General features: G+C 49.1%; 1 protein-coding gene across 1 annotated transcript; it reads right to left on the reverse strand.

Moving 5' to 3' along the window:
- Positions 1–676: 676 nt before the first annotated feature.
- Positions 677–15,475, reverse strand: EMP1 (epithelial membrane protein 1). Its single transcript, XM_069773665.1, has 5 exons — positions 15,234–15,475; positions 3,931–4,048; positions 3,287–3,389; positions 3,039–3,179; positions 677–2,427 (listed from the first exon to the last, which is right to left on the reverse strand). Exons 2-5 carry the CDS (start codon positions 4,006–4,008, stop codon positions 2,264–2,266), a joined length of 486 nt encoding a protein of 161 aa, XP_069629766.1. The 5' UTR covers positions 4,009–4,048; positions 15,234–15,475; the 3' UTR covers positions 677–2,263.
- Between the last annotated feature and the right edge of the window lie 10,558 nt (positions 15,476–26,033).

Raw genomic sequence — 26,033 nt, forward strand, 5'->3', positions numbered from 1 at the left:
GGTGAAACTTCAGCTCCTAATGATTCATGTCACTGTTTTGCCCTTAATCAGCACGTGTCTTAGCTCTCCCTAAGGTGGATTAATTGATAAAGAAAAATTTCCTACCCAGTTGATTCCTGCTAGGCCTTACCTTTCCTCAGAGCTCACAGGATTGTGCCCCAAGTTTGCTAAGATCTGCCTGTGTCCTGGGCTTTGGACTCTTTGCTCAAGCTCTAGAGCTCCTGAGGTGTTTGGCCAGACAACTCTAAGGAGGCAACAGCTATACCAACTCAAGTGGCTCAGGCAAACACCTCGACAATTTTGCTTTGGGACTCACTTGTGCTGAGGGTTGGTCTAAGGCATAATAAATCCCGGAGCATCTTAGGCACCAGCTTCCAGACGAGCTTCTGCCAGAGTGCAAAAGTACATTTCCAGCTCTCCTGGGTGTGAAGCAAAGCCTGGCTCTGGGACTGAGTGTTACCGTTGCTCACACTGCCTGCTTGAGCCTGCAGGAGCTCTGAGAGTTGCTCTGCTTCCTCCTCCCTTCCAGAATAGCAAATCTCATATACTGACAAACAAGAGAACATGGTGGTAGTTCATCATCTTAAAGGGGTGAGCTTTGATTCAGTGAAAACAGCAAATGCTTCTGTTCACAAATAGCTGAAACACTAATGAAAAAAAAGCCAGAGCAAAACTCTTTATAATAAAGGGAATCAGATTTTATTTTTATATCCTCAAAGTTAAAAATATGCATTTCAAAATATTTACAATGACTATGTATGAAATAACGTTTGTTAATGAAACAGCAACATACAGTACTAGAATATATCCACCAAATTGATAAAGTCTACATAAGAAGAAAAAATGTAACAGAAAGAGAGAGGAAGAGAGAGAGAGAGAGAGGTAAATAGCATCCATGCACAATCTGCACCTGCATGTTTTTTTATACTCTCTGCCTTTTAGTTGTGGATGGAGTCACAGGAAGTTTTCACCTCTTGTCCCTTACAAATGCCACTCATGACTGAGATTCTTTGAAATGACAGAAATTTGTGGGTTGCAGCAGTACCAATGCTTTAGTTTCCCATGCCAGCTTTTCACATGGGGACCTTGTATTACAGAGTGGACTCAAAATCTCTCAGCAACCCTGGGAGGTAGGTATAGTTTTATGGAAGAATTTGGCAGATGGAAAAGCACCAGGTTATGTGACTGGCCTAAGGTTGTGCAGCAAGGAGCAGAATTCACAAGCCCTGCCTCATGTCTCCTAATCATCTCTCATTAAGGAATACATTTCCTCTGCTAACCAGTATCATCTGCCTTTGAGATGAGCTGTGTCACAAGGTGGGGGCTCTCAATTAATACCATGTACTGGGTGACAATGTGGGAATAAAACCCTGCCTACAGATAAGGACTTGTGTCAGTAAAGATCTGTGATGTTGCAGTGCTGTTACCATGTTCTGGAGCTGAAAAGAAGATTTTAGTGTAGGCACACACCCAGATGATTCCCTCCCTGCACGTGCATCATTGAGCAACTGCATCCTCTGTAATTAGGAACCCCTGTGAATCTCCCCCCCCCTTCCTTTCTCTCTCTCTCTCTCTCTCTCCCCCCCTCATCATCCACGCCTGTATATTTGCCCTTCCTACTTGTATCTGATTCAACCATGGGAATATCAAATAGTAAGCAGAACAGCAAAAAAAGTTGCTGCCTTATTTCTGTAGATATTTTAATAAAAATTTAATCTGATTTCTATTGGGTTGCTTCTCAATTTAATGTCTTTAACTTTGACATATGTGCATATATATATATATATATATATATATATAAAAAAATGTAACAAAGGGTCCATCCCATTTGTTTCAATGGCCAAAAAAAGGGGTCATAAGCCTCACTGCCCAACCCACAAGGCACACCAGAAAGTAAGTGAGAAGGGCTCTAGGAAGGGAAAAAGATGTAGCCCTTGTTTTTGTGGTGCCCTTCAATCATCACTGCTGAGCTTGAAGCTCTGTGAAGGTATGACATGACTTTGCAGAAAAGTAGAAGAGCTGTCTGGGTCACTTGCAGATTTCTGGCACAACAGCCCCAGGAGTGCTAGATCAGTTGGAGCTGTTTCTCCCTCTCTTTGGTGAAGGAGTTTCTGAGGATTCTAGCTTTGTTAGTGATTTTTCTGTTGTGGTGGCAGTGGTGATGATGGTGGCTGTTTCTGTCTATTGGCCCAACAGTTCTCTCAGCAGAGCAATTCTTCCCCATTCCCAGTAGCCAACCCTCTCCCCTGGACTCCCATCAGCCTTATTTTTTCCTAAGAACAAGGTACAGGATGCTGATGATGAAACTGAAGCAAAAGCAGATCCAGGCCAATATGAAGCAGTAGCCGTGGTGAGGTCGTGTGAACGTGACCATGCTGCCTGTGAACCGAGCTGTGTAAATGGAGACTCCAATCAGAATGCACATCCCTGTGGGAAGGAAGGGGGAAAAGAGGGTTGGAAAATGCACAGAAACCGGTATTGCTGCAGGACTTCTGAAGCACTGTTGTCTCCTGAGACTGTAATGCGTGTCTTGTGCCATATGAGAGAGGGGCTGCTGCCCTTTAGGCTTATTTATGGAGGATTTCTCTTGCACACGTGATGACGTAAGACACTCGGGGCTTGTTTAGTGGGTGCCATGGGGAATAAACCTTTGTTAGGAGGAAATCAGTAATAAGATCTGCAGACAGTTTGCTGCTACATGTTGAATCCCATGAGCAGTAGCTGTCTAACTGTTTATTCCCCTGCCCCCCAAAATACTTGAATTCTTTTTGTTGTCTTTCAAAGGTATTTTGCAAAACCCACTGGGCTTCTCTAATGAAAATCTGGAAATGTTTTCATTATATACAGTAAAAAAAACCCCAACACTTTCCAATTCCTCAGTGCTTTAGTTTTTGTTTTTTCAAAAAAAATGGGCCACTGGAAACATTTAGCCAGCTGACAACCTCCCCTGATGGCCATGTGTGTGGACACGTGCAGCTACTTGCACCTGCAGAGGCAGCGGGACGCACGCAGAACCCTCGCAAGGTGCGCATACTTACAGCAAACCAGCATGATGGCTCCGGTGATGTAGAAACGTTTGCCTTTCTCCAGGGTGAACAGCTGGACAATGAACATGACAAGCGCAATGACAGAGAAAATGATTGAGAGGATCATAAAGGCTTGCGCGGCTTTGAGGGAAGCTGTGAAAACACAGGGAATAGATTTGAGAAGGTCAGGACTCAGCCTTGGTAATGTGCACCAAGGTCCTGTGGTTCATCACCACAATGAAAATTCAAATACGCCTTACCCTCATCACCACCGCTGACTGGCAGCTGCAGGCAGGTCTTGTTGCACAGTAGCCAGAGTCCCCATGAGACCGTTCCGAAGCTGGAAGTACCCACCATCCACACCTGAAATGGGATGAAACAGTTGAACAAGGGGGGAAAGGCGACCTGCCTCGCTCTCCTGGCCAGTTATCAGACGAAGCCCTAAGGGGAGCGAGAGTAGCCCAAGTGCCACGAGAGCCAGCGCTGGCAAAGTCCGTGTGTGCGGGCAGCAGACGAAGAGCCTGGGAGATGCCGCAGGTTTCCAAACCTGGGAGGCACCTGGTCTGGGCAAACCACCGGGGAACTCCGTTCCCATGACCCAGGGAGGGGGAAAACCGCTCAGACCCTCCCCGGCGAGGTGGCAGGAGGGCACGGCGGGGGGATCCAGCTGCCCGGGCGGCTGCGAGCCCCCTCCAGTCCCCGCCGCCTGCCCCGCTGGCAGGGCGCGGGGGGGGGCCCACCTTGGGCATCCCACCGGGGGCTGGCCTGTCCCACCTCGGCTGCCCTTCTCCTCCCTGAGCCCACCCATCATCACCATCGCTGACCTACGGACCCAAGCACCCACCCAGCCGCCCGTCCCCCTGCCCGCAGCAGCCGTGGCTCATCCAGGGCGGTCTCGACTTACGTTGGCAATGGTGGAGACGAAGAGCATGATGACAGTGGCGATATGGACCACAAAGATACCAGCCAGTAGCACCAACATCTTGGGTCCCTTCTAGGTGGTGGCACCGATATGGAGAGCTCTGGAGGAGAGCAGGAACAGAGAGGGGAGGTGAAGGGAAGGGCTGAATCAAAGAACAGCATTAGTACAGGCTTTATTTGCATGCAAGAAAACAAGGTGATTTTAAATCCATTCTGGAAGCGTGTAGTCACCAAAAAACATTGCTAAAACCTTTGTCAAAATCTGCAAGGGAGTTGCTCAAGAGCTTAAAGAAAGCCTGGAGGTAAAGGAACTAGTCTGGGAGGAGATGTAGAGCAGGGGTAGTTAGCTCGGGGGCATTTTAAAAATAGCCTGTGTATATACACAGGTTGCTTAAATTGGTGTGTGGTTATGTAAAGTAAAAATGACATACTCCAGGCCTACACTCCAGGAAGAGGAGTTTTTGCCCACAGGATTCAGAGAGGTCAGGAAAGATTTTCTCCTCCTGTTCCCCTTTTTATTCTCGTGGAACAGCCTCCTCCAGCTGGTCTGGAGTGGAGGAGTGTGTGTTCCTGTGTGCATCGGGTGTTGAACAGCGGTGCAGAGTGGTCTGGGGGGGCTACCCCTACTCAATGGTCTGCTCCATTATGTGAAGAGGAGAATAACCAGAACAGAAACGCCACTGAGGTGTTCTGGGGCAGGGGAAGATGCTTAGGTTTGCAATGAAAACTGCCTGTTTCCCTTTTAAAACTTGAGGCATGCAGATCTCTATTACTGCAGTAAGATTCTCTTGTAATGCAAATTCCTCTTTGGTTTGTTTTGGGGGGGTTTGCCTCTGTACCCTGCAAGCTCACAGTGCTTTACAGGCAATTTTCCTTCCAGGCATTACTGTCTCTGCAGTATAGCCACAGAAATCAAGCAGAAGCGTTTACTGGGTCCACTCTGCGGCCAGTGAAAGACTGCTTCCTAGAAAGTTTCACAGGGCTCTCTTGCTCGCTCTTGTGGTAGTGCTGGTACTGAAGAGCAGTATCAGGTATGTGATTAATGTTGGCTCTCAATTTATTTTGGTCCAGGTGACTCAGGTAAGATTTGATGCTGTCACCATTTGTACAGGGTGTGGTAACATTGTCATGGAACAACACAATTATACTTTATGATGTCTTTCACGCAAACTGTAACGAAAGGCTTTGTAAAGTCCCATAAATGTGTTTTTTTTAATTCAGTGACTCCACCTTCTCCACTCCTGTCTTTCCTCTCATTGTAGCCATGTGTGGGAGTGTATTCCTGTAAAGTGCTGCAGCTATTCCTTACACTGCTTTGGATACCGTTGCCCAAACCACAGCGGGGGGGCAGGCAGGCTTCTCCATCAGTGGCTCTTTGTCCAGTTCAGCATTAGATGATGACCAGGAGGAATTCCTTGAGTTCAGGATGTCAAGGAACCAGGTCTGTTAGGTCACTCCTCCCACCCAAACGAGGCCACTCCTTAGAAGGACAGAATAGGTTTGGTGACGGGTCCTATCTCCTCAGCATCAGCTGTGAGGTTTCCTTCACCTGGGAGATGTCTCTGGAGCCCTTTAGCCCCGGCTTGCTGAACATGGGCTGGGCTTGCTTGTCTGCTTTAGGGTGTCCTAGCAAAATCCTCGTGCTCTAGGGTTTGATTTGCCTAGATGGCCTGGTCACCATACCCTCTCTTGTCACAGTACCTCCCTTAGTGATGATCTTGGAGAAAGTACAGCCTTCTTAGGAGTTCCTCTCTGACTGTAGTGACAGTCATTTATGAGTTCAGCATTGCTAAAATCCAGGTTCTCAATACTATACGCAGGCTACCACGTGAACACACCTGTCTTGAGCGTTAAAACATTTCTTTCCATTGACTGCAAAAGGAATGAGGATTTCAAAATGCTGGATGGCAACTGATACGGATATCACCACTGTACCTTGAGCTGAGAATCTATTGCTGCTGCCATGACTAAGTTACATATCTGCAGCAGGTGCCTTGAATAGAGCCTCTGAGTCAAATCTTCTCATGCCTTTGACTACTTGTCATCCTTTTTTCTGATTACCTTGGATCTTACACAAACTGTAACGAGTGCTCTTGCCACCATAGTGTATTGGTATGCATACACCAAATGGTGGCAAATTTGCCTGCTCTGAAATTTGCCTTTACTGAACAGTGACTAAACTTTCTTCTTTCTTAGATGGATGTATTTTTCCATGGCCTCTTTAAAAACTAATTCAGTGGGGGTTATGCCAATTATTTTTGAGGGCCTTCAAAAAAAGCCCTGTAATTGAAAGACCAAAACCCTACTTTCATGACACCCTAAAAGACTAGAACAGTCATTTTAAATGCATCTTCTCTTTGTGTTCAGAAATGAAAATGAGGGATAAATGTTACTTTTCAATGTAAAAAAAAAAAAAACCAAACCACCACACACAGAACTTTGACCAATACACTAAGAAAAAACCCAAATCCTTTATTCCATTTGCTTTTTCTGCCCCATTCTCGCACTGCTTGAAAGCACTGTTAGTTCAGGTGCTTTTAGTGCACCTACTTCCTGAGAACGTCAGCACCTCTCCCTGAATACACATGCTATCAAACGCAAACTCCCCCGTGATATGTGCTCACAGCTTAGTTTTGATTCTTTGTGAGTTAAAGCACAGGCCTCCCTCTCTATTCATTCGCTTTCCCCTTCCTTCATCTCTCCCTGCCTTTTAAATAAAACACTAGAGAACAATCCCAAAGGAGCAGTGGGTGAACTAACGGCATTGAAATAGAGTCATCTCTGTCTCTGATGGTACGGCACAGACTTTTCCTCCCATTAGACAGAGAAGCTAGCAGAGCATTGGTGACTGACAGGATACTCTTTCCATTTCTTAAGTGTGAGACATCTTTCTCTGCTACAGGGTGGGGTCACATTGCTGGAGCAATAGGACACAATTGCATGCAAATGCCTTTTCTTCCATTCCCCTACCTAAACTGCAGCTGGATTTGGAGCTTCTCAGGCTCTTCTTGGGCTATGAGTCAGTCTTAGCCTTCCTAGAGCTGCCAGTTTTTTCCACTGACTCACCCCAAAGCTCCCAAAACCACAGTTGTTTAACCCTGCAAGTGTTCAGGACACTCTGTCAGTTTTAGGACTGCTTCTCAAGAACCAGTCAAGCAACCAGGTTGTGAATCCTGCATTGAGCCTCCTGGCATGTCTTCCAGAGGAGAGACCCCAGCTAAGCCAAGAAAAACAGAGCTGAGACATGAGATTAGAATGACTACTGAGGTAGGACAGGCTGGTGGGGAAGAAGGAGTGATGGTCGTGCACCTGCTGAACAGCCTGCATGAGTCAAGAGAAGATCTTGCACTGATGGCAGCAGACTGAGTTTCTTTTTCCTGGGACGATGGATGAGGAAAAATAACAAGCCACACCAACAGTAACCATGAATAGCAATCACCGTAGCAGCCTTCAGCACAAAAAAGCCTACAGATAAGCATGACAGACTCTTATCTGTGTAGAGACTATTTATCTGACCATGCTGGAGTACACATACTGGGGAACAACACATAGCTCTGCTGCACCCTAGTTCAAGTTCAAGCAGGCAAGCACTATCCATTAAAAACTAAGACAAAGTCTTCTCATGCAGGCCAAGTGTAGCCACCCATATCACTCCTGTGTCTTCTTAAGTGTTTTGGATCCTTCTATCTGGAGGGCAATCTGGAGAAGTGAGTCCTTGCCCTTGGTTTGCTGCTTAGCAAAGAAGCAGGGTGGAATGCAAAGTGCCACTTGGAGATATGACAAAGGCCAACGGTACAGTTCCTCAAACATAGGGAGTGGGATACTCAAGAGGGCAAACCAGATTAGGTAGTGGTCCTTTGCTTCTGGCAGAAAGTGCACTGCAGTGAATGGAGTAGAGAGGAAGTGTACAGGATGTTTGTTGCAGGAATAATCAGGCTGGTTGGGGTGAAAAATCAGAGCACTCTCAACTAAATCTGAAATATTTCAGATCTGAAGTGTTCCTAAGGCATGTAGCTCATCTGACTTCCATTCCCCATCTCCTCTCTGAACTGAGGTTCCTGCTTGGGACTGCCTCTCCCAGGGTGAGTTGGTGAGGCGTACTGTGAGAGATGCTGGCTGAGGGGAGAACTCAGCCAATAGCCTATAGCAGCCTATAGTGTCCAGGGAGCTGAGGATGTCTAAATCGCACCATCTGTGAGCACCATGGTGACCTCTGACTCCTCTAAAACTCAGTTTTTCAGCTGAAGTCCCTTGGGTTTGATACATTCAATTTCTCAACAAGGGAAAGATGGCATTTCAGGGAAAGAGCAAATTGTTTTGGCCAGAATGTCGACAAAAATCTCCATAGATTGAAAGCAACCAAGATGAAAGAAATTCTGCCTTCCCCAGCTGCCACCACAGAATATAAGGAATACAGCAGTGAGTCAGATCAGTGGTCTGTCTCACCCAGTACGCTGTCTCTGATGGTGGCAGGAGGAGGTCCAAAAAAGAGAGAAAGCATGTGAACCTGGCCACTGTCTGAGGTGGCACAGAGTCACACCAGGAATACTGGTGGTTTGAATCAGGGCCAAGGCCGCTTGGAAAGGAAGGGGAAAATTGGAGACGATGGGACAGAAAATAAAAACTATTTGATATTGTTTGAGATGATAGCCACAAACTGCTACCTTTGTCACTGCTGGATTCCTCACTGCAAAGCCAACCTACAAATAGCAATGCTGCCATGATGCTACCGGTAAGGGAAACCTCAAGGTGAGGTAAAACCTTCCGCAGAATTTGTAGATCTGCCTTTTGACTGAGCTGAGGCCCTGACTGCATCTTAGCCCTGCTACAACTGCATGCCTTGGCATTGTGTGTGATATGAGCATGAGTCCTCATCATGGCCAGGGTCATTTGGCAGGATGCAAAGATGTGAAGATCTCTGTGATATTCTGGTGGCATGGTGACTTTGGACCCGTCATATTGTTACTAGAAAAGTCATGACAACTTTAAACAACAACAGGGAAGGATCTTTTTGCTTTCACCCTTTGCTCTGTTTCTTGCTTCAGATCCAGCTGAAGCCTTGCTGACTCCAGACTTTTATAAACCACTGTACGCCAGCACTGCTGTTGACAACTTGGTTTTGACAGACCGGCCTGACTCAATTTACACATCGGATGCTTTTTATAGACATGTGGATGAGTAGGCTGGTGCCTCTGGAAAGAGATTTCACATGTGTGGGAAAAGGGTTGGGCAGGAGGTGTGCGTGGGGACACGGAGACCTTTGGAGCCTCTGGTTTATGGCAGTGAGAAGATTTTGTGCGTGCATGGGTGGTGGCTGTGGTGACCACGTGGGGTACAGCGATGCTGCAAAAGTAGCAGATGAATGTCAGCCAAAAGGAAAGTGTAGAGCAGCCTGAGGGGCTACAACTGAAAATAAGCTTAAGTAAATGGAAGATTTTGTCTGGCTCTTGGGAAGCGTTTCCTGGAGATATGGTCTCCAAGGGATCAGGGGAATTGCCTTCCCAGGAGAGCGGTAAAGCCTCAGCATGTGAATCACTTCTTGTGGGACTAAAGTCCTCAAGAATCCACCCGTGCTAACGAACTTCCACTCGCTGAGAGATGCAAGGGGGCGTCACAAACGATGACACACAAGGGTTTTCCAGCTCTCATGCTCGTGATTCATAGGAGAGTGGGGAAATATCAGAGCTCCTAGGGCAGACAGTGAGGAATTGGCATTTTCTCCAGAAGAAACCACCCTCGAGCGCTCAGCCATGTGACAACATCAACTGAAACTCCAGAGCTCGCTTGGTAGTAGGAAGGGGAAGAGACAGCCGCCTGGGGCCCGCCAGGCAGCCAGCCGCCACCGCTGGAGGAAAACTCTGTCACTCCTCACACCAGACACGCCAGGGAAGGGCTGGGGCTGATGGGTGCCGAGCGAGAGGGAGGGGTGGGGAAGGGGTCCTTCGAGCTACTGGGAGCACAGAAGAGCTCCTCCGGACGTTTGGAGGTGCGGTGGGGAGCACCCTCACCCCTGAGCGCGCTGGATGGTCCCTGGGTGGGTTAATTAGACGTGGGAGTTGCTGTGACTCGCAGGGGTTCAGGCAAGATGCCGAGATACGCGAGAAGCGTTTGTGGGAGGACTGTCGGTCCGGGCGATGACATGGTGTGTGTCGGGGTGTGCATCCGCAGCTCTGCGCGGCTCCCTCTGTGAATGGGAATGTGCGTCTGTGGTTTCCCCATGAGCAGAGCTGAAGCGTGTGTGTGAGCGTGTGTCTGCCTGCCTGCGTGCTCATGCGCACCTTCCTTATGGGTGCACGTATCTATCTGTGTGACTTTGACACTGACAGTGCCCACGTGGGAGAAACCATCTGACAGCTCTGACAGGAAAGTTCAGGTTACAGCGTGGTGTGAGCAAAAGTGCACAGATCATTTCTGGTGGGACTTCCTGCTTTTCCTCCTTGCAACAGCCTTTAGATAGAGGTGGAAGGTCCGTGAAGCCCACATCAGCTGTGCTTTTGGCTGCATTTTTAAATTAAAACTGCAATTCTCTGATTTACAGAGACAGTTTTGTAAAGATCTTCCCTTTTTTTTTCAGGGGAGGGTAACTCTGAAAAAGAAGTGGCTCCTTATCAGATAGCGTCCCTCTCAAGACTGCAAAACCTCTGAATATGCCAGTACAGCCTATGAGACACTGAGGTCGATGCGACTTAGGCATCTAAAGAGTCTGAGCTTTTGGGTCAGCCTGCCTCGAGGCTGTCCTTGTTCCTGCAAGCCAACTTGGAAAAGACTGCGCAGGATTAAATTGCAGAATTGTGTGATAGCTCCTTCTTTCAACCCGCAGTGCACAAGTGTTGGACTGGGGGGGAGCAGGAGCTTGAGTAGAAAGCAGAAGCAAGACGATGCTGTGCAGCCTGGAGTTGGTCGGTGCTTTGTGCAGGGTGGGGTAAAGGTGGTCATGAGGTAAAATGCCCCGTCTGGCTTCAAGAGGGCTTCTTACCCCTGTGATTAGCATGGGCTGGCGGAACGGTACAGGTGTCATTCTAGCTCATGTTACGTGAGGAAACAGCTCTCCACCAGGCATCGAGAACTGCCCTTGTCAGCGCACACCACGATGGCCTGGCTGCAGCCGCTGGAGGCCAGCTAGCAGGCAGGTTGGCTCAGCTGCCTGAGCTGGCACGACCAGTGGCAGTGCCAGTCTCAGAGCGCAGCTTTCCTCCAGCAGTGGTCCACGTTCCTGGAGCTGGTCTTCAGCAACCCCCTGACCAACCTGCTCCCAGCTCTGAGCATTTTGCAGCTCTCCCCTCTTGCTCCCATGGCTCTCACTGTCCTTTCCAGAGGCTTGCTGGGGCCCGTAGGGGAGATGTCTCTCCGGAATGAGAAGAATGTGGACGCTGGACCCAGTCATGGCAGCTGCTTTCACAACTCCCCTCCTTGAGCAGACTCTGCCCTGCGAGGGCAAAAGGACAGCGAAGGTCCTTGCCCTGGATTTCCTCGAATCCAAACGTATTGCTAAGGTGGCCCCACATCACACGAGCTAAGCCTTCGGCGTGAGTCACCTGCTGTCAGCCACTCCAAGGCTCATAGTTCATTGCATTTCTCTGCATGGTTGGGGATGACCTAGTCCAGGATCTGACCCTGGGCTCTCATCGTGGGTATCTCCCCGTGCCTGCGGTACAGACTGGTTTTCACAGGGGAAAGGGGATAGATCTTAATTATGAGCTTGGCAAACCAGTCACTCCCTTGGGCAACGTGGGTTCTGGAGCTGAGTTGTCCTAACCTGTCCCTCCCTACCATGACAAGGCATGGGCTACGTTTGGTCTTACTCAGAGAGCAGCTTCCATGTCCTCTCTGCCCTGCCGCAAACAGTTCAGGAGGAGGAGGGTGTGTGGAGCTGCAAATTTGGCCAGGGTTTCCTTTGTTCATTGTCCAGCTGTTCTAACTAAGGAGGTACTTTCCAAAACTCTCCCAGCGGGGTTTGAAGAAATCATGCTCCAGATGGCAGCCCCCAGATGTGCTGCTTTGCTGCCCTCCCTGCAGTGTAACAGCAGAAAGCAGTTTAAGAAAGGAGGCACTCTAGATTTGATTATATGGGGAACTGGTGCTGGACCCTGTGTCATGGTGTGGGATGACTGGGTGTGGACTGGCTCTGACAAAGGATCTGTATAGTCACATTTGAGCTGGTGCTTCAGCATGGTTATTCAGGGGCAGTATTACAGCACTGCGGCTACCAGTTAGTTACCAGTCCTGGCAGGGGCTGTCGAAAGAGCAGGGCCGGGGAGAAGAGCCTCCTTTTCTGTGCACGCTGCTTTGCCTCAGCAGAAAAGACCCATGAAGTACTAAGAATCCATCTTCAGATGGGGAGATAGATAGGAAATCCCCTTCCTTGCCCTCCCTTTTGGAGATGTAAAAGAGCACCTCTGGGTCTCTTACTTCTCCCTGCCTTGAAGGAAGGGTGAAGAAATCTCATCTTTTAGTCCTTTTTCATTACTTTTTTTGCAGGAGAACAGGAGGAAGGAAAAAAATTAGGAGTGCCACACCCTGCAGCCTGCCCTGTGTTGTGTGTGACAGTGCTGTCACCTCCCTATTGAAGGGCACATGCACAGGAGCCCATCGAGATCAAAGGGGTCTAGTAGTGCTATTTCTTGCCTTGCGGGGCACTTGAGTATCCGAGGGCAAATCCCAGCCCGGCATCAGGTGCCTTCCCCTTCGCCATCAGGTGTAGCACTCAGTGAGGAGTGCGCCCGTCCAGCAGCCGAAGGGAACTGGGAGGGTGAGCAAGTGGACACGTGCCGTGGAAGGGGTGTTGTGGCTGCCGCGTGGGGTTGGTGGGGCCTGTAAAGCCCCATGGGGGCTGGCAGGGCTAAGGAAGCAGGCTGTACCCCGCCGCTCCTCCAGCTTTTTGCTCTGAGGAAACTCAAGCAGGCGCAGGCTGAGTGCCATGTGCCAGCCTTGCAGCTGGGAGGGGGATGAATAGAGAGAAGGATTCCTGCTTGCAGCAAATCGTCTCCCCTATCTCATTATAAACAAGGCCCTGAGGTGGGTCTTTTACCAAAAAAATGCTGGCTATTATCAGCAGATCTCCCAGAACTGTTTCAAAATACAACCTCTGCTCCACCCCAGGCCACCAAATAGCAATTCCTGCATGCACTTGCATTGCTCGCACACTGCAAAATTCAAAGACCACCGGCTAGGCCAGCAGGGCCGGTTTTCCAAGCCCAGGGCTCTCTGTCTTCAGCAGGCTACTGGGGAGCACTAGCAACCCTGCAGCTCTGAGGCACCCGCTCCAAAACGGGGTGATTCTCCACAAGAACCCAAGTCCCTCCTCCACGAACGCGTCCTTGGGTGCGGCTCGACTCCGTCTCTCTCGGATGTCTACCTCGGGGTGGCACGTGCCGGTGGAGGTGCCCGGCTCTCGCACGAGGGTAGCCTGGATGAGTGGCTCGGACTGCGTGCCACGGGTTTGAATGGTTAGTCATAGCTGGGGGGAGCTTCCACGGGAGCCTACTGGGAGGAACTCCTTACGTGGGTGTGCAGTGCCTCACGTGAAGGAGCTGCATGTCAGGGTGTGCTTCCAGGCACTGCAGGGTTAGTGATAGTAAGACACCTCAGTTTTGATCCTTTTCCCGCGCTGATCCCCAAGGCAGCAAATAGAAACAAGCTGCCTTTAAGCCTGCACTCTCTGCACACAGTGCCCCGGTTTGACAGCTGTGTGAGGTGGGCTGGGTGGAGGCATTCAGCTGCCTTAAACCCCTGTTATCATAGGCACGATAGCTAATGGGCTCCAAGCTTTCACACTCTTCATGCCCAGCTCCCTCTTGTGTGTTTGCTCAGAAAAGAATCCCACTCCACCCAGAAATGTCAAGTGGGCAGTTCCTGGGCAAAGCTGCTCTCAGAGGTGCCTTGAGGAATTCAAAGCTTTTGAGAAAGTTGCTCTGTGGCCACAGCTTTTTTTCCTTTTTTTTTGCAAACCGATTTCATTGCTAATGGTGGTAAACGACAACTTCCGAAAATGCTTTCTTCCCAGACTGATTGCTGACTGCCCTGCAAACACTCGCTGCCTCAGTCAGCTTCCCTACCACTCACATCTATTTCTCAGGCAGGAGGCACTCCTGCATGACCGAACTGCAAGCAATAGGGCCAGAGAGGACCTCAAAATTCGCAAAATCCATCCTTCTGCCACAAGGTTAAGGTGAGCTCAGCTTCTTGGTCATTCATATATAGTAACTGTCCACAGCACCAGCTTGAGTCCCAGCCATTCCTGGCCGGACTGGGCTAAATACTGTTTCAGTCTCTTTCAGACCCATGAAACTGTGCAGGGATGGGCTGGGTTCCTGCGACAGGAACCAAAGCCTGGTGCCAAAAAACTGGCTTTGCTGCACTCCCTTTCTCAGACCTCAAAAATAGTTCAGATGTGACCGCAAGATACAAACCATAGCAGACAGATGAAGTGAGAGAACTGGTGCAGAGGAGGAAGGAGGGAAGGGGTGGTTGTGTGGAAAAAGGCAGGTGAATAAGGAAAATTGCCAGTCTCTGCAATCCTACACTTCCCATCAGTGCCTCCCCCCACCGCACCCCACCATGCAGCCCGCGGTGCTCTTAGCAATTCCACCCGCTCCCTCATGTCGCCTCTCAGTGCTCCCCACCCCAGGGTCTGCGCTGCCAAGGAAGGCGTAGCATGGATTTCTACCCATCGTGTGGCTTTGCTTAAGAACTGGGGCTTGGCCTCAGCCTCCGGAGCTGGGACCCCAACAGAAAAAGAGAGGTCCTCTCCATTGTACCCCAAAGTCTGCACCGCTGGGGCCCCTCAGACTTCACTTGGAATGATTGTTGTTGTTTGAAATTAAAGCTTGGCAAACTACCAATGGAGGGGAGAGGGACGCGCAGACAAAAGCGAGCGAGAGCCAGAAACGCTGAACCAGCAGCCCTAATTTCCAGCAGGTGTTTTCCCACGTTTGTAAACAACGCTCCTCCGGCAGCACGCGGCAGCTCCTGCGCCGGGGCTGGCCCAGGTTGGGCACCCTGTGCCTGCGCCCCGGCTGCACATGCCCCGGAGGCCAAAATAACACAGCTGCTGCCAGCACTCGACGGTTGCAACCCGGGCACCTTGCAGAGTCGCTTTGCTCCCGTCACGCAGCTGATTTCAAAGCAAAAGCTGGACGGTTAAGGTGCGTCCCGTAGCCGGCTCCCGTGCCAAGTTAAAGAGAAGTGGCGGAGCAGAGGAGGAAAGCAGGCTGGAGCTGCCTGGCGAGGGGAGCAGCCGCCAGTGAGGGAGAAAAGTCGCTGAGGGTTTTCGAGAGCCGCTCTTACCGTGTGGGCTGGGGCCTGTCCTGGCACCTGTGGGAGCAGGAGCGTGCTGGGCTGCAGTGCTGGTGTCCTGGAGCGCGGAGCTGTAGTGACGGGGAGTGACCCGGTGGTGCTTTAAGTTTCCTCCGGTGGTGCGGGAGGGTGGTGTCTTTCCACTCTGTTTTAAAGGAGTTACTATGAATCAGTCTGCCTTTAAAGAGAGGGAGAAGGGGAAAAAAAAAAAAATTAATGAGCTACGCCCTGCTTTGTTGGCAGGGAGTCAAGAGTCGCTGGGAGGAAAGCAGCAATTCAAAGAAATCCGTGCAGGGCTGCGTCTGACTCAGTGTGCAGTGCAGAGACCGCAGCCTGGAAAAACGACTGACGTTGATCCAGCTGAGTAATAGAGGCCCACAGCAGCATCTGTTTATAAAACTGAACTTCTGGTTGTCATAAAAAAAAAAAAAAGTATAGTTACAAATGTGGCAACGGGACTTCAACAATACAATCACTCAAACAAACAAACAGCCGGTTGGCAGGGGCATCATGAGCCTGGGTGAGTCACCGCATCCCCTCCCCGTGCTGCACAGGGAGAAGTCGCTGAGGTTGGCGGCACGGGGGGATGAAAATCGGACCTGTGGGGTTGGCATGGACAAGACTTTTGGGAATATACCAAGGAGCAGAGATGCTCAAAATGCAGCTCTGGCCTGGCGGTGACTCTGGAGCAAGTTGGCCAGATGGTGGTGGTTTGCTTCCACGGAGAGCGAGCAGGCAAGGAAAATGAAATAAGGAGTTTGTGATTCACAGTTTTCTGAGGTCAGCATTTCTTGTCATCTTAAAGACCTCTAAAAATAGATCCTTTACATTGCAGAGAATTGACTGGTGTAGTTGTCTTGTGGATGCTACAGGCAAGACTGAGTGGGGATATGCTTGGCATGTGGGTGAAGGGGGAAGAAGTTTGTCAGAAAGCATCTGGGTTAAAATGTGCTCCATATTGTGAGAGAGTTGGTGATCTGCTACTGCAAGGAATCAAGCCTGCCTTTGCAGAGGCCCAGAAAGAGATAAGCAGATACTGATAAAATACCTGGCAAAGGCCTTTCCCGTTTTAATGAGGACACTGGATTGCCTTTATTTGAAAGACAAAACTGGTGCTCTTTGAAGTCTACACAGATTAAAAGACCTTGCTATTTTTCAGATTATTCCTTCTCTCTGGTGTTATTGATATGTGTCTGGTCTAATTTTAGACTATAGCAGCCTGCTTAAAAAACAGAGCTATGGATAAAACAGCAGCAAAGATGATACATATGTTGGGCAAAGACATCATGCCCAGACGATCCCAGGGGAATTTTGCCACTGATGGAAAATAAAGAGAGATTTTTGTTCCCTGAGGATAGAATAAGCCTAACTGTGTTTAATACCTATGGGTTAGAACATGCTTCTTCTTGGTGATATACACAAATACAATATCTAGGGAAAGGAAAAAGTATTTGCTTACCCTGCAGAAGGAGCTGGCATTTGCATTGAGCTGCACTGTCCATTTGCCCTTCCCTGTTCCCCCAGCAGAGTTTATTGGAGTGGTGGATGCTCACCACACAAAATACTGGGGCACACGGTCCCAAAGCACACTCTGTGGACCAGAGTTCAGCTGCGGTGGAGCATCCTCTGCCCCACACCTGTTCACAAGTGACTGCCCACCTGCCAGAGGGCAGCTGCCTGCACACTCGCAGAATTGCTTATCTGAGACCCAGCAGCCAAAACACCTGCATCTAAAACACACTCCCACGGGGCAACAACAGTGGAGCCCCCTAAGAAGTCAGGTATGAAGTGACCCGTGACTGGCAAAGCATTATTTGTCCAGCGAGAGCAAACTTATTTTGTACAAATTGCTCTCTAGCCTTGGAGGCCGTGTCAGGCAATGGCCAACATCAGACACTTTGCAGGGAGGCAGTGGGGTTCTGCAGCGTCAGCGGCAGCTTGCCCACAGCAGCGTTCCTTCCCAGCTCTCCATCTGGAAATGTTGATGCCCAGCCAGCAGAGTAAAGAAAAGTAACCGGACAGGCCACATAGTCTGTGACTGTGGCCCTGGAGGAGCACTGGTACCCTGCCAGCAATTGGCTTCATCCCTGTTGCTATACCTGTCAAGCCGGGTATGAGAGGGGGTAATAGCGAGCGTCAGGCGAACAGAGGTGTGGATGACTGCTCCTGTTTGGGAGCAATGTTGCGTGTGGGCATGATGGTTTAAGCAAGTGAGGGTTCCCCCCCTAATGTCACGGTATGATGAGGTCAAGTGAGAGCTCAGATTCCACTGAGCAGATTGGTAGCTCTTTGGGATATTTCCACCTTGCATCTGGACAGGGAGACAGGATAGAAGTGAGAGAGCTTCCCACCAATAGGTAAAGGTAGGAGAACGTTTCAAGTTGGTAAGATTTGTCATGTTTTCTGCAGCTGTTTGTGGATGAAGCGTTAGCTCAATAAGCCTTTATGTGTGTGTGACAGAGAACCAGCTCTATCCACCCATCTAGAGAAGAGGCTGGTCTTTCTGCGTGCTTCTGGCAACTTCTCCCTTTAGGGTGTGTGGTTTTCACAAGGCAGGTTGCAATAGAAAACCCATGACGTGAAAAGTCTCATCACGGGATCAAAAGTCTTAAGCATGCTGCCAGTTTGGCACACCAAGGTTGAATTGCCCAAGATCCCCGCACCATGATCCATGGTGTCCCTTGACCTAAGCATCACTCATTTCACAGGCTTTTCTGAATGCCTACAGCCAACAAATAGGAGGTGGTCAGGTCAAAGCCATGAGAATTTAAGCTGTGGGAATTTGGACTGGCATTTCCACAGGCAGTAAGAGGGTGAAGCTTTCCCATGTGTGCCATGCCTTTGCTGAAGCTCTTCCCAAACAAGCAGCTTGCAAGTGCTATATGCGTGCTTGTTTTGCCATGCCCCACACATTTGCAGACTTCACTACTGTGTGTGAACAGTAGCCCTTAGTGTAACAAGATGAGCATCCATAGTGACATTAGATAAGGCAAACATCAAGCTTTCCCAAGCCCAGATCAAAGGAGGAATGGACGACAAGGAGTGGGAGATGGAGTGTGGAGTTAGGGGTGGGAAAGGCATGGTTGGGCTCGTCTGGAAGCATCCAGAACAGATTGTTTCTAGAGACGGGGGTGCCAGGGGAAATAGGCCATGTTCTTTGCACTTTCTTTAGGTGCCAGGATCTATGCTTGGGAGAGGTCTGTAGCTGAGTTCCCATGCTCTCTGGGATGCTTTCAAGTACAAAATCAAGAGGAATTCAACATATGCTACTTGGACATGCTTTTCTGGATAACTGTCTGCAAACACACATTGCATATTAAGCCCCCCCCCCAGTCTAAACACCTAGAGATACTTTCCTGGCTCTTATATGTGCTATTTACTCTGTGCAACATCCTGCTGGCTGGTTGCAGGACAAGTGGAAGTGATATGCTCCCTGGTGTTTGCTACTTCTCCGCTTGTCATCACATGGAGAAGGCGGGCTTGAGCCTGAGCTAATGTGTGGGTTTAAAAAAACAGAAACCAACAAGTTTCATACTTCTCTGTAGTGGTGTAACTGATGTGTTTGTGTGTGTATCCTGGCGTTATCCATGTGATACAGTAATTTGCAGAGACATATGATACATCTCAGAGCCATATGATAAACTGCATTTGTCACACATGACCCTGCAGGGTATGAAGTAGGAACATTCATCCACTGGAGAGGAAAGGGCGATGGTTCCCTTATTTATAGCTTCACTTGGTTCTAAGGAAGCAGATATTGGAAGTCACAACTTTTATGGTTTTGGTCATTTCTCTAATGTGTCTTGTCATGTTCCTGTCCTCCCAAGGACTGCTAGACTTGCAGTACTTAGGGAAAATGGCTTTAGATGCTCAGCGGTACAAGAAAAGAGTGTATTGCAGTCAATGCTGAACAGAGGTAACTCTTCCTGTATGCAGTCTGGGTTTTGGTTTTTGGTTGGGTTTTTTTTTTTTTGGTGGCAGGGATGATCTCTGGCCCAAGTACTTTGGTAAACTGTATGAAGAACAAAACTACAGAAACGTCTACATCGGATTTTTCCAAAATCACTAAGGACTGCCAGACTGACTGATCTTTTGAAAGGGAGTGATAGGTACAGAGTTGAAAATGCCCTGGGTTTATAGTATTTGTGTAGGAATGGTTTGTCACAAAGCTTTAACAGGCAAGAACTGCAATAGTTCCCTCCAGGACTTGAGCATTATGAGTGGCGTCTATGCCAGAATGCATTCCCTACATCCCACCTACCACATCTGGGAAGCCCCAAGACTTTCCTTGTCTCTTAACAGGAATAAAAAATGAATATGGGCATGAGATAAGACGACCATTTCTACCATAATTTGCATAGTGATTAGAATTTAGTTTTGTCCTACCATGTGAAAAGGACCATGCACTTCATTCTTATGTTGGAAAGGGAGATGAGGATGGATTACAATTCCTCTGTGCAGTGGGTGGACTGGCATCTCACGCTGTCTTAGAGTACTGCCGTTCACATTCTGGTGTCTGCAGCAGATTTGGAGATTCTGCCAGGCTGGGTAAATGGCAATCCATTCGGAACTGGCTGAGGGGTTTGGACTAGTTCTCAGGGGGTCAGTTAGCCCACAAGTGCCTTGCCTTCCCAGGCACTGTTGGGTGGGCTGAATGTGATCCTCAGGCTGAGGTTCTGAACACTGGGAGAAGGCAGCATGAGCTAGCTGGTCCTGGGAATAGAGACCTGAACCTGGGAAAACATAACTTTCTTCCATGCTCTGGAGCAAAAGAAGGTGTGGTGAGATGAGAGCCATCTGAAATGAGGTGGTCTTCCCCTGCTTTTGTGAGAGGGGGGGAACTGCACTGCCTATCTAATTTTCTCTCACTGTAACCTCTACCTCAATCTCTTCCTTTTTTGTAGTGGAAACAGCCCAGATGAAGACGTTTGCTTGTAATGTGCAAATGATACCTCTGCTCTGGCAGACCCATCTGAGCTGTCACTTTCCCCAAGAACCTCTCCCATTCCACATCAAAGAGGTAGTGGCTGGTGGTATTCTCCACCTGCACATGAAGGCCTTTCTCATCCATTCTGGCAACCAAAGAGGTTTTCTTTATTGCTTTCTCCTGCTCCTGGCTCATTTCTACCTCTGCCTTCTGTGGCTGCTGTGTTGTGCAGTACACGCTACTGATTGTTTCACCAACAGGTTTTACCATGTTAGCAGGGGAAAAAAAAATCCTGCAAGCATCAAAAAATGGCATGAGTTGACAGTACCTTATTGTTCTCCTTTCATTCAGTGCTGACAAAGGGAATTAGCTGCATGACCATCCTGCATCCTGGACTGCAACTGTGTCACTGGCTGTAGAAACAGACCTTGGCTAAGAGGCCAAGGCAAGGGCAAGTGCCATTTGTGCTGTGATTGAGATTTGATAATGGGACACCTTTCTATTTACCTGCTGCTCCCATGGGCTGTTTGCATGTGTTAGCTCTACTCAAGGTTTGCTGGACCTTCTTCTTAGAGCAGATGCTGGTGTCCTGAGAAAGTTGCAGAATCTCCCTCTGCAGCCACAGGTAAGGTTGGAGGGTGCATGAAGGCTAACTGTACTTGCTTCTCACTCTGCAGTATCTTGCTTTTTTTAATCTCAGGTTGCATTTATTTAAGTAACATTGTAGTATCACAAGCTCTACTTATATGCAGGAGGGGAGAGTGCTAGCCGAGGAGGAGAAATGGCAGAGACTGCAAGGGATCTGGCATATGAACAAACCAAGCAGGCTGATCACTTATCTAAACTGAAAAGAAAAGCCCAGGGAAAGCTTGGTAGGGAGGGCAGTGGTACCTGTACTGGTCTCCCAGTGAGGGGAAGGGTTGGTGCGAGGTAAAAAGCACCAAGCTCAGTGCATAGTAAGGAGGGAGGAGAAGGAAAACAGGGAAGTGTAGCTGGGATGGAAAGACAGCTGGGCATTGACAGGGTCGGGGCAGGGCAGGGCAGAGAAGGCTGAACACTATGGGTGATGCAGCCAATAAAGAAAGTGCCTCTGAGCTTCAAGTCCCTGAGCAAAGTGCAGAGGGCTGGCAGGAGGCTGGGAAGTCCTCTCCCTCCTGTTGCTGTTGCATGGCAGAAGGGAGGGGACGATCTCTAGGTTTGCTTTTTCATTCCCTGACAAAGAAAGAAATTATTTCTGTGACTGCAGAGGCATAGTTCCCTTCTGAAAGAGGAAACATCTACACGTGTTACACTATGGGCCAGCTTCTGAGTTTATTTGCAGCAGTGCAGAACTGGAACAACTCGCATCAACTTCATAGAAGTCTTTCTGATTTTGAATCAGGGATTAAAGCAGTGCCACCATGTCAAGGAAGTGGTGGTAAAGAAAGAATCTGTGAGGGGGAAAACCTCTCACCTCAGCACAGAGATTGAGCATTGAACTAAGATCTCTCTCCTTCCTTGCTACCTACTCCCCTGCTTCTTGCTAGCTGCCCATTGGTCTTTTAAGAGGGAACATAAATTATATTTTGTTTCCCCTCATACACACACGCTCCCTTTCTGTGTCTTATGCATTCAGAAATGCAAAAAGTTTCATGAATCCATTCCTTCTGCTTTTGTAATGTACAGTCACCACTTTCGTGGCTCCCTTGTGTTTGAGGCAGGATATGGGCAGGAAATAATAACACAAGATTCAAACTGGAAAAATGCAAACCTATTATCTGGGGGAAAATAAACCCAAAGTTAGCTATTCAGAGGGCGGGAGCCTTTGGAACTTGCAAAAGAAATAAAGCTGGAAGCAACTTAACAGGGACAGCAGACAGAGAGCTGGAGAAGAGCTTGCAACGTGATATAGCACTTAGCAGGGGAGAAGGCAGCCAATGTCATTTAGAGCTCTTCAGATGCTGATGTCCCTCTCACATCCACAAATCTCAGAGCCATATTTCACCCCCAGAGAGGCCGTCGGTAGTGATGACAACAAAAGCCGAAGGTTCTCATTGCTGAGAGGATTTGCCTCAAATCCTATGACAAGGGATCACTCTAGTGTAGTCCCAACAGTGCTGGGGGACTGAGGAATTGCCTGGCTGGTCTGTGGTACTTTCGTACTAGTCAAAGTCAGAGGCATCGTGTCCCTGTGCAGCTCCATGCTGGGAGTGTGTGGGAAGACATGAGCTAGACAAGGGGGAGGAGAAAGGGAGCATTCATCGCATTGCCTGGCTCTGAGGATGATTAGGTTGCACAAAGAATTAAAAGCCTGAGCTTTTTGACTTCAAGTGTACTTATAAAGGGTGATGCTTTGTGAGTGTGGAACAAAAAGCAGCAAAACATCTCAATGGCACAAAATGATTGCTTGAATTCGATAGGTGTGTCTGGGCACCACCATCCCTGTGAGATGTATGATCAACTGGACAAAAAATGAGAATGAATGAATTGAAGCAGAGGACATGGCAGACTGGTAAAGAGTGCTCCCAGGTGAAGAATGAGAACTCTTGGAGGTGAACTGAAGAAATGCTTAGGAGGATATGGTTATTTGAGGGGATTTTTGAACCTTGGACTGAAGCTTAAGGGCAATCCCAAAGCTGTAGCTACTGCCTTGATGAGAACAAATGTTACCTCTCCTGTGACATGCAAGAGCGTGGGTCTACTTTATTAATACTAGTCCAAACTGGACTAGAGGGTGAAACTGAGAAAAATGAGGCACAGGCTGAATAACCTGCAGCAATAGCTTTGTGGTGGCCAGGTTCGGTATGAATGAGGAGTTTACTGGGTCAAGGTGAAACACAGAGGAGCAAGGGGCACCATCATCTTCATCACTTCCAGAAGGACAGGGCACAAGCCTTTTGAGTGCAGGGTCTGATCCTCTTCACAGTGCTGCATGTGTGTCAGGGTGAGCGGTGTGCAGGCAGGGTGACAGGCCACTTCAACATCCCATTTCTGTTATTGTGGCTAAAAAGGCAGCGAGCCACCTGTTAGGAACTCCTATGTGGTACTTGAGTTACATTTCTTATAGCTGGTTATACTCCTTAAGCTGGTGATATTTTCTACAGGTGATGGGGAAAAAGGCCCTTCTGCCTCACGGACCACTTGCAGAGGAGCTATTCCCACCAGGCATCACCAGCAGCTCCACCTGGCTGGCTGTGGAGTCCTTTTCTCTATAAGAAAAGTGGTCAGGGTGAAGGGGAAGGGAGGTACTGGACTCCTTTGAACCCTCCAAGTTTCACGGCAAGGATGGGCTCCGTGTGACTCAGAAGCAGTGGTGCACCTGGGCAGACCAGCTGTAATCAGGCAATGAATGCTTGTGGGCTGCGCTGCTGCTTATGGAGGTTCCTTGTGTTGCCTCCCATCTACTTGTCACCTTCATGGCTCAATGTAGAGGTGATATGCATGCCATGGGCTGAAAAGTGGACTTGATAGAGCTCTGAAAGTTAACAGAGACCTCTACATGTCACAGCTACCAAAATAAGTGATTGCAGAGTGACAGCAGGGTGGAAACAGCGATGAAAAATAGAAGCTGCAAAGTCTTTGGTAGCTGACATGCATCTCCATCTCTCAGAGGGGTTTTAGTACTTTCTCTGCTGTCCCCTTTTGGGGGAGCAGGATGTGTGGGTGCGATGGAGACATGAATTCCCAGCCTTTCTCTTTGCTGGAAACCGATCCAGCCCAATACTCACAGAGGCAGCAACTGCTGGTTGTCCCACTCTCCGTGCTGGCTGGCAGCTGAGTCTGTCCCAGCAGCAGCTGATGCTGCTCACCAGCGTGGGTCACTGGCTATGCACTGTGTCCCTCCCAAAACGGCTGGAGAGAGTCGCCAAGCTGAGGCACTGAGTCACTGGAGGTCTGTGGGTTTTTCTCCTCCCAGGAGAGCAGTCTCTGAAGGCAGGCTGCTGCTTAGCTTCTGCCTTGCTGGGTACCATGTGCTATTTGTAAAGCTGAGTTCTTAATACAAGAAAGGCCAGCTTGTCACTGTAATTTAAAAATCCTTTTGCCGTCTAGGGAAATGTCAGCAGGCAGAAACAAGTAACGGGAGGGTTTGACCCAGACACAAAGAAGCCGTTGTTTTCTGCCTGTCCTGGCTGTCAGTGGTGTTGGGTTTCTCAATGCTGCTCAGGAAAGCAGCTTTGGAATTTCTCTGCCTTCCATGAAGGCTGAAGACATGTGAAGTGAAATGCCTCTGCCTGAATAAACATCTGCCAGCCTGTCATGGGAAGAGCTGGGATGCTGAAATGCAACAGGGTGAGGACTGGCACCGGGCCCAAACCGGGAGTCGAGGAGAATCCTCTGGCAAAGCTAACATCTTGGTTTTGATTGCTTGGTTTCCACCTGCAGGTGTAATCGATACCCCGGTGGTAGAGTGACTAAACTTGCCCGCTGTTGCTGCTGCTGGGTTTCAGCTGCACCAAACAGCGAGGAGGGATAGAGGGGAGGGGATGGGTGTGAGAGAAATTCCTATCTCAAGAACCACAGAAGCATTTTCATGCCTGGGATACTTTCCTATTTGCTTTCCCCCAAGGTGGCCCCTCTTACCTTGGAGACAGTGTGGCACCTGAAACCATGGGCCACATGACCACGGGGTGATTTACAGCTGCAAAGTCAGGAGAAGAAGACATATTTTGCAGGTCAGAACCCCAGTTTGGGGGAGTCGGAAGGGCTGGATGTGGGGGAGCTGGGGTGTATCAGGATATCAGGGTGACATCCTGGCTCAGAGAGCCTGTGGTTTGGCAGAGGAGAGCGCAGGGTGTGCTGTGCCAACACTTGGCCCACTGATCTGTTTTCTGATCCATCCCACTCTTGACGGATGGCTCAAGGAGGATCCTTCTGTGTGCAGGCTTGTTCACAGCTGGTGGAAACTTGCCCAAGGCATCCTTGCCTGCCATCACCAGCCCTGTAGAGAAAGGGGAGGGCCACGTCAGGAATTACCCAAGTCACGGGTTGCAGTGGGATGGTGCGGATCTGCACCCTATCCTCCACTGATGTGAAGAGCCTCAGCCTTTCCCGTGCAGTAACTCTGTTTTTCCTATGCAGCCCTCACATCCCCTGGAAGTCAGTAACACAGAAACCAGCAAGTATCTGTGTCCAGTTTCTTCCATCCCTTGATTTGCTAGATTTAAGGTCCAGGCCATTAAAGCAATTGGGTCTAGTTATCACAGAGAGGGTCCTCACATACCTGCTGTCTGAGCACACTGCATCTGTAAAAGCCTGGTGCCAGGCAGTCCTGTGTGCTGGACCACTCTCAAAGGTGAGCCCTGGCTGCGGAGAGCTCTGCCAAATGGGATCACAAGTAAGAAAAGCGTCAACCTGAGCACTTCAAATGGTCAGTCTTGACAAAGAGCTCACCAGAAGGACCTCACAGGGCTCTCTGCTAACACTAGTGCTATTCAACTCACTTGTCATGATCTGGAGAGGAACGTGAACAGCAAGTCAACAGTTTACTTGTGGCCCGCGATTATTCCAGAGAGGCAATATAAAGCTGACTGCAAAGGGTTGCAGAAAATCTCCTGGCACTGAGTGGCTGGGTGCTGCCTGGCAGATGAAATTCAGTGGCAGCAAATGTAAGGGAATTCCATGAGGAAGAAAACAGCTTGGCTGTACAGATACACTGAACAGCTCTAAGTCAGCTGCTGCCAGCAGAGAAAGCGATCTTGGATTCATTGCAGACAGGCTGCTGAAAACACTCTCTCAAGGCTCTGTAGAGGTCAAAAAGCCAAACAGAAATGTTAGGAATGAGTACAGAAGAAACAAAGAACATGATTACGCGTCTGTGTACTTCATGGTCTGCTGAAAGTTCGAAAGTTGTGAGTGCTTCTGGTTACTCCTTTGAAGAGCATAGA

Source organism: Haliaeetus albicilla, chromosome 28 (assembly GCF_947461875.1).
Source record: "Haliaeetus albicilla chromosome 28, bHalAlb1.1, whole genome shotgun sequence".
In the NCBI taxonomy this organism is placed as follows: Eukaryota; Metazoa; Chordata; class Aves; order Accipitriformes; family Accipitridae; genus Haliaeetus; species Haliaeetus albicilla.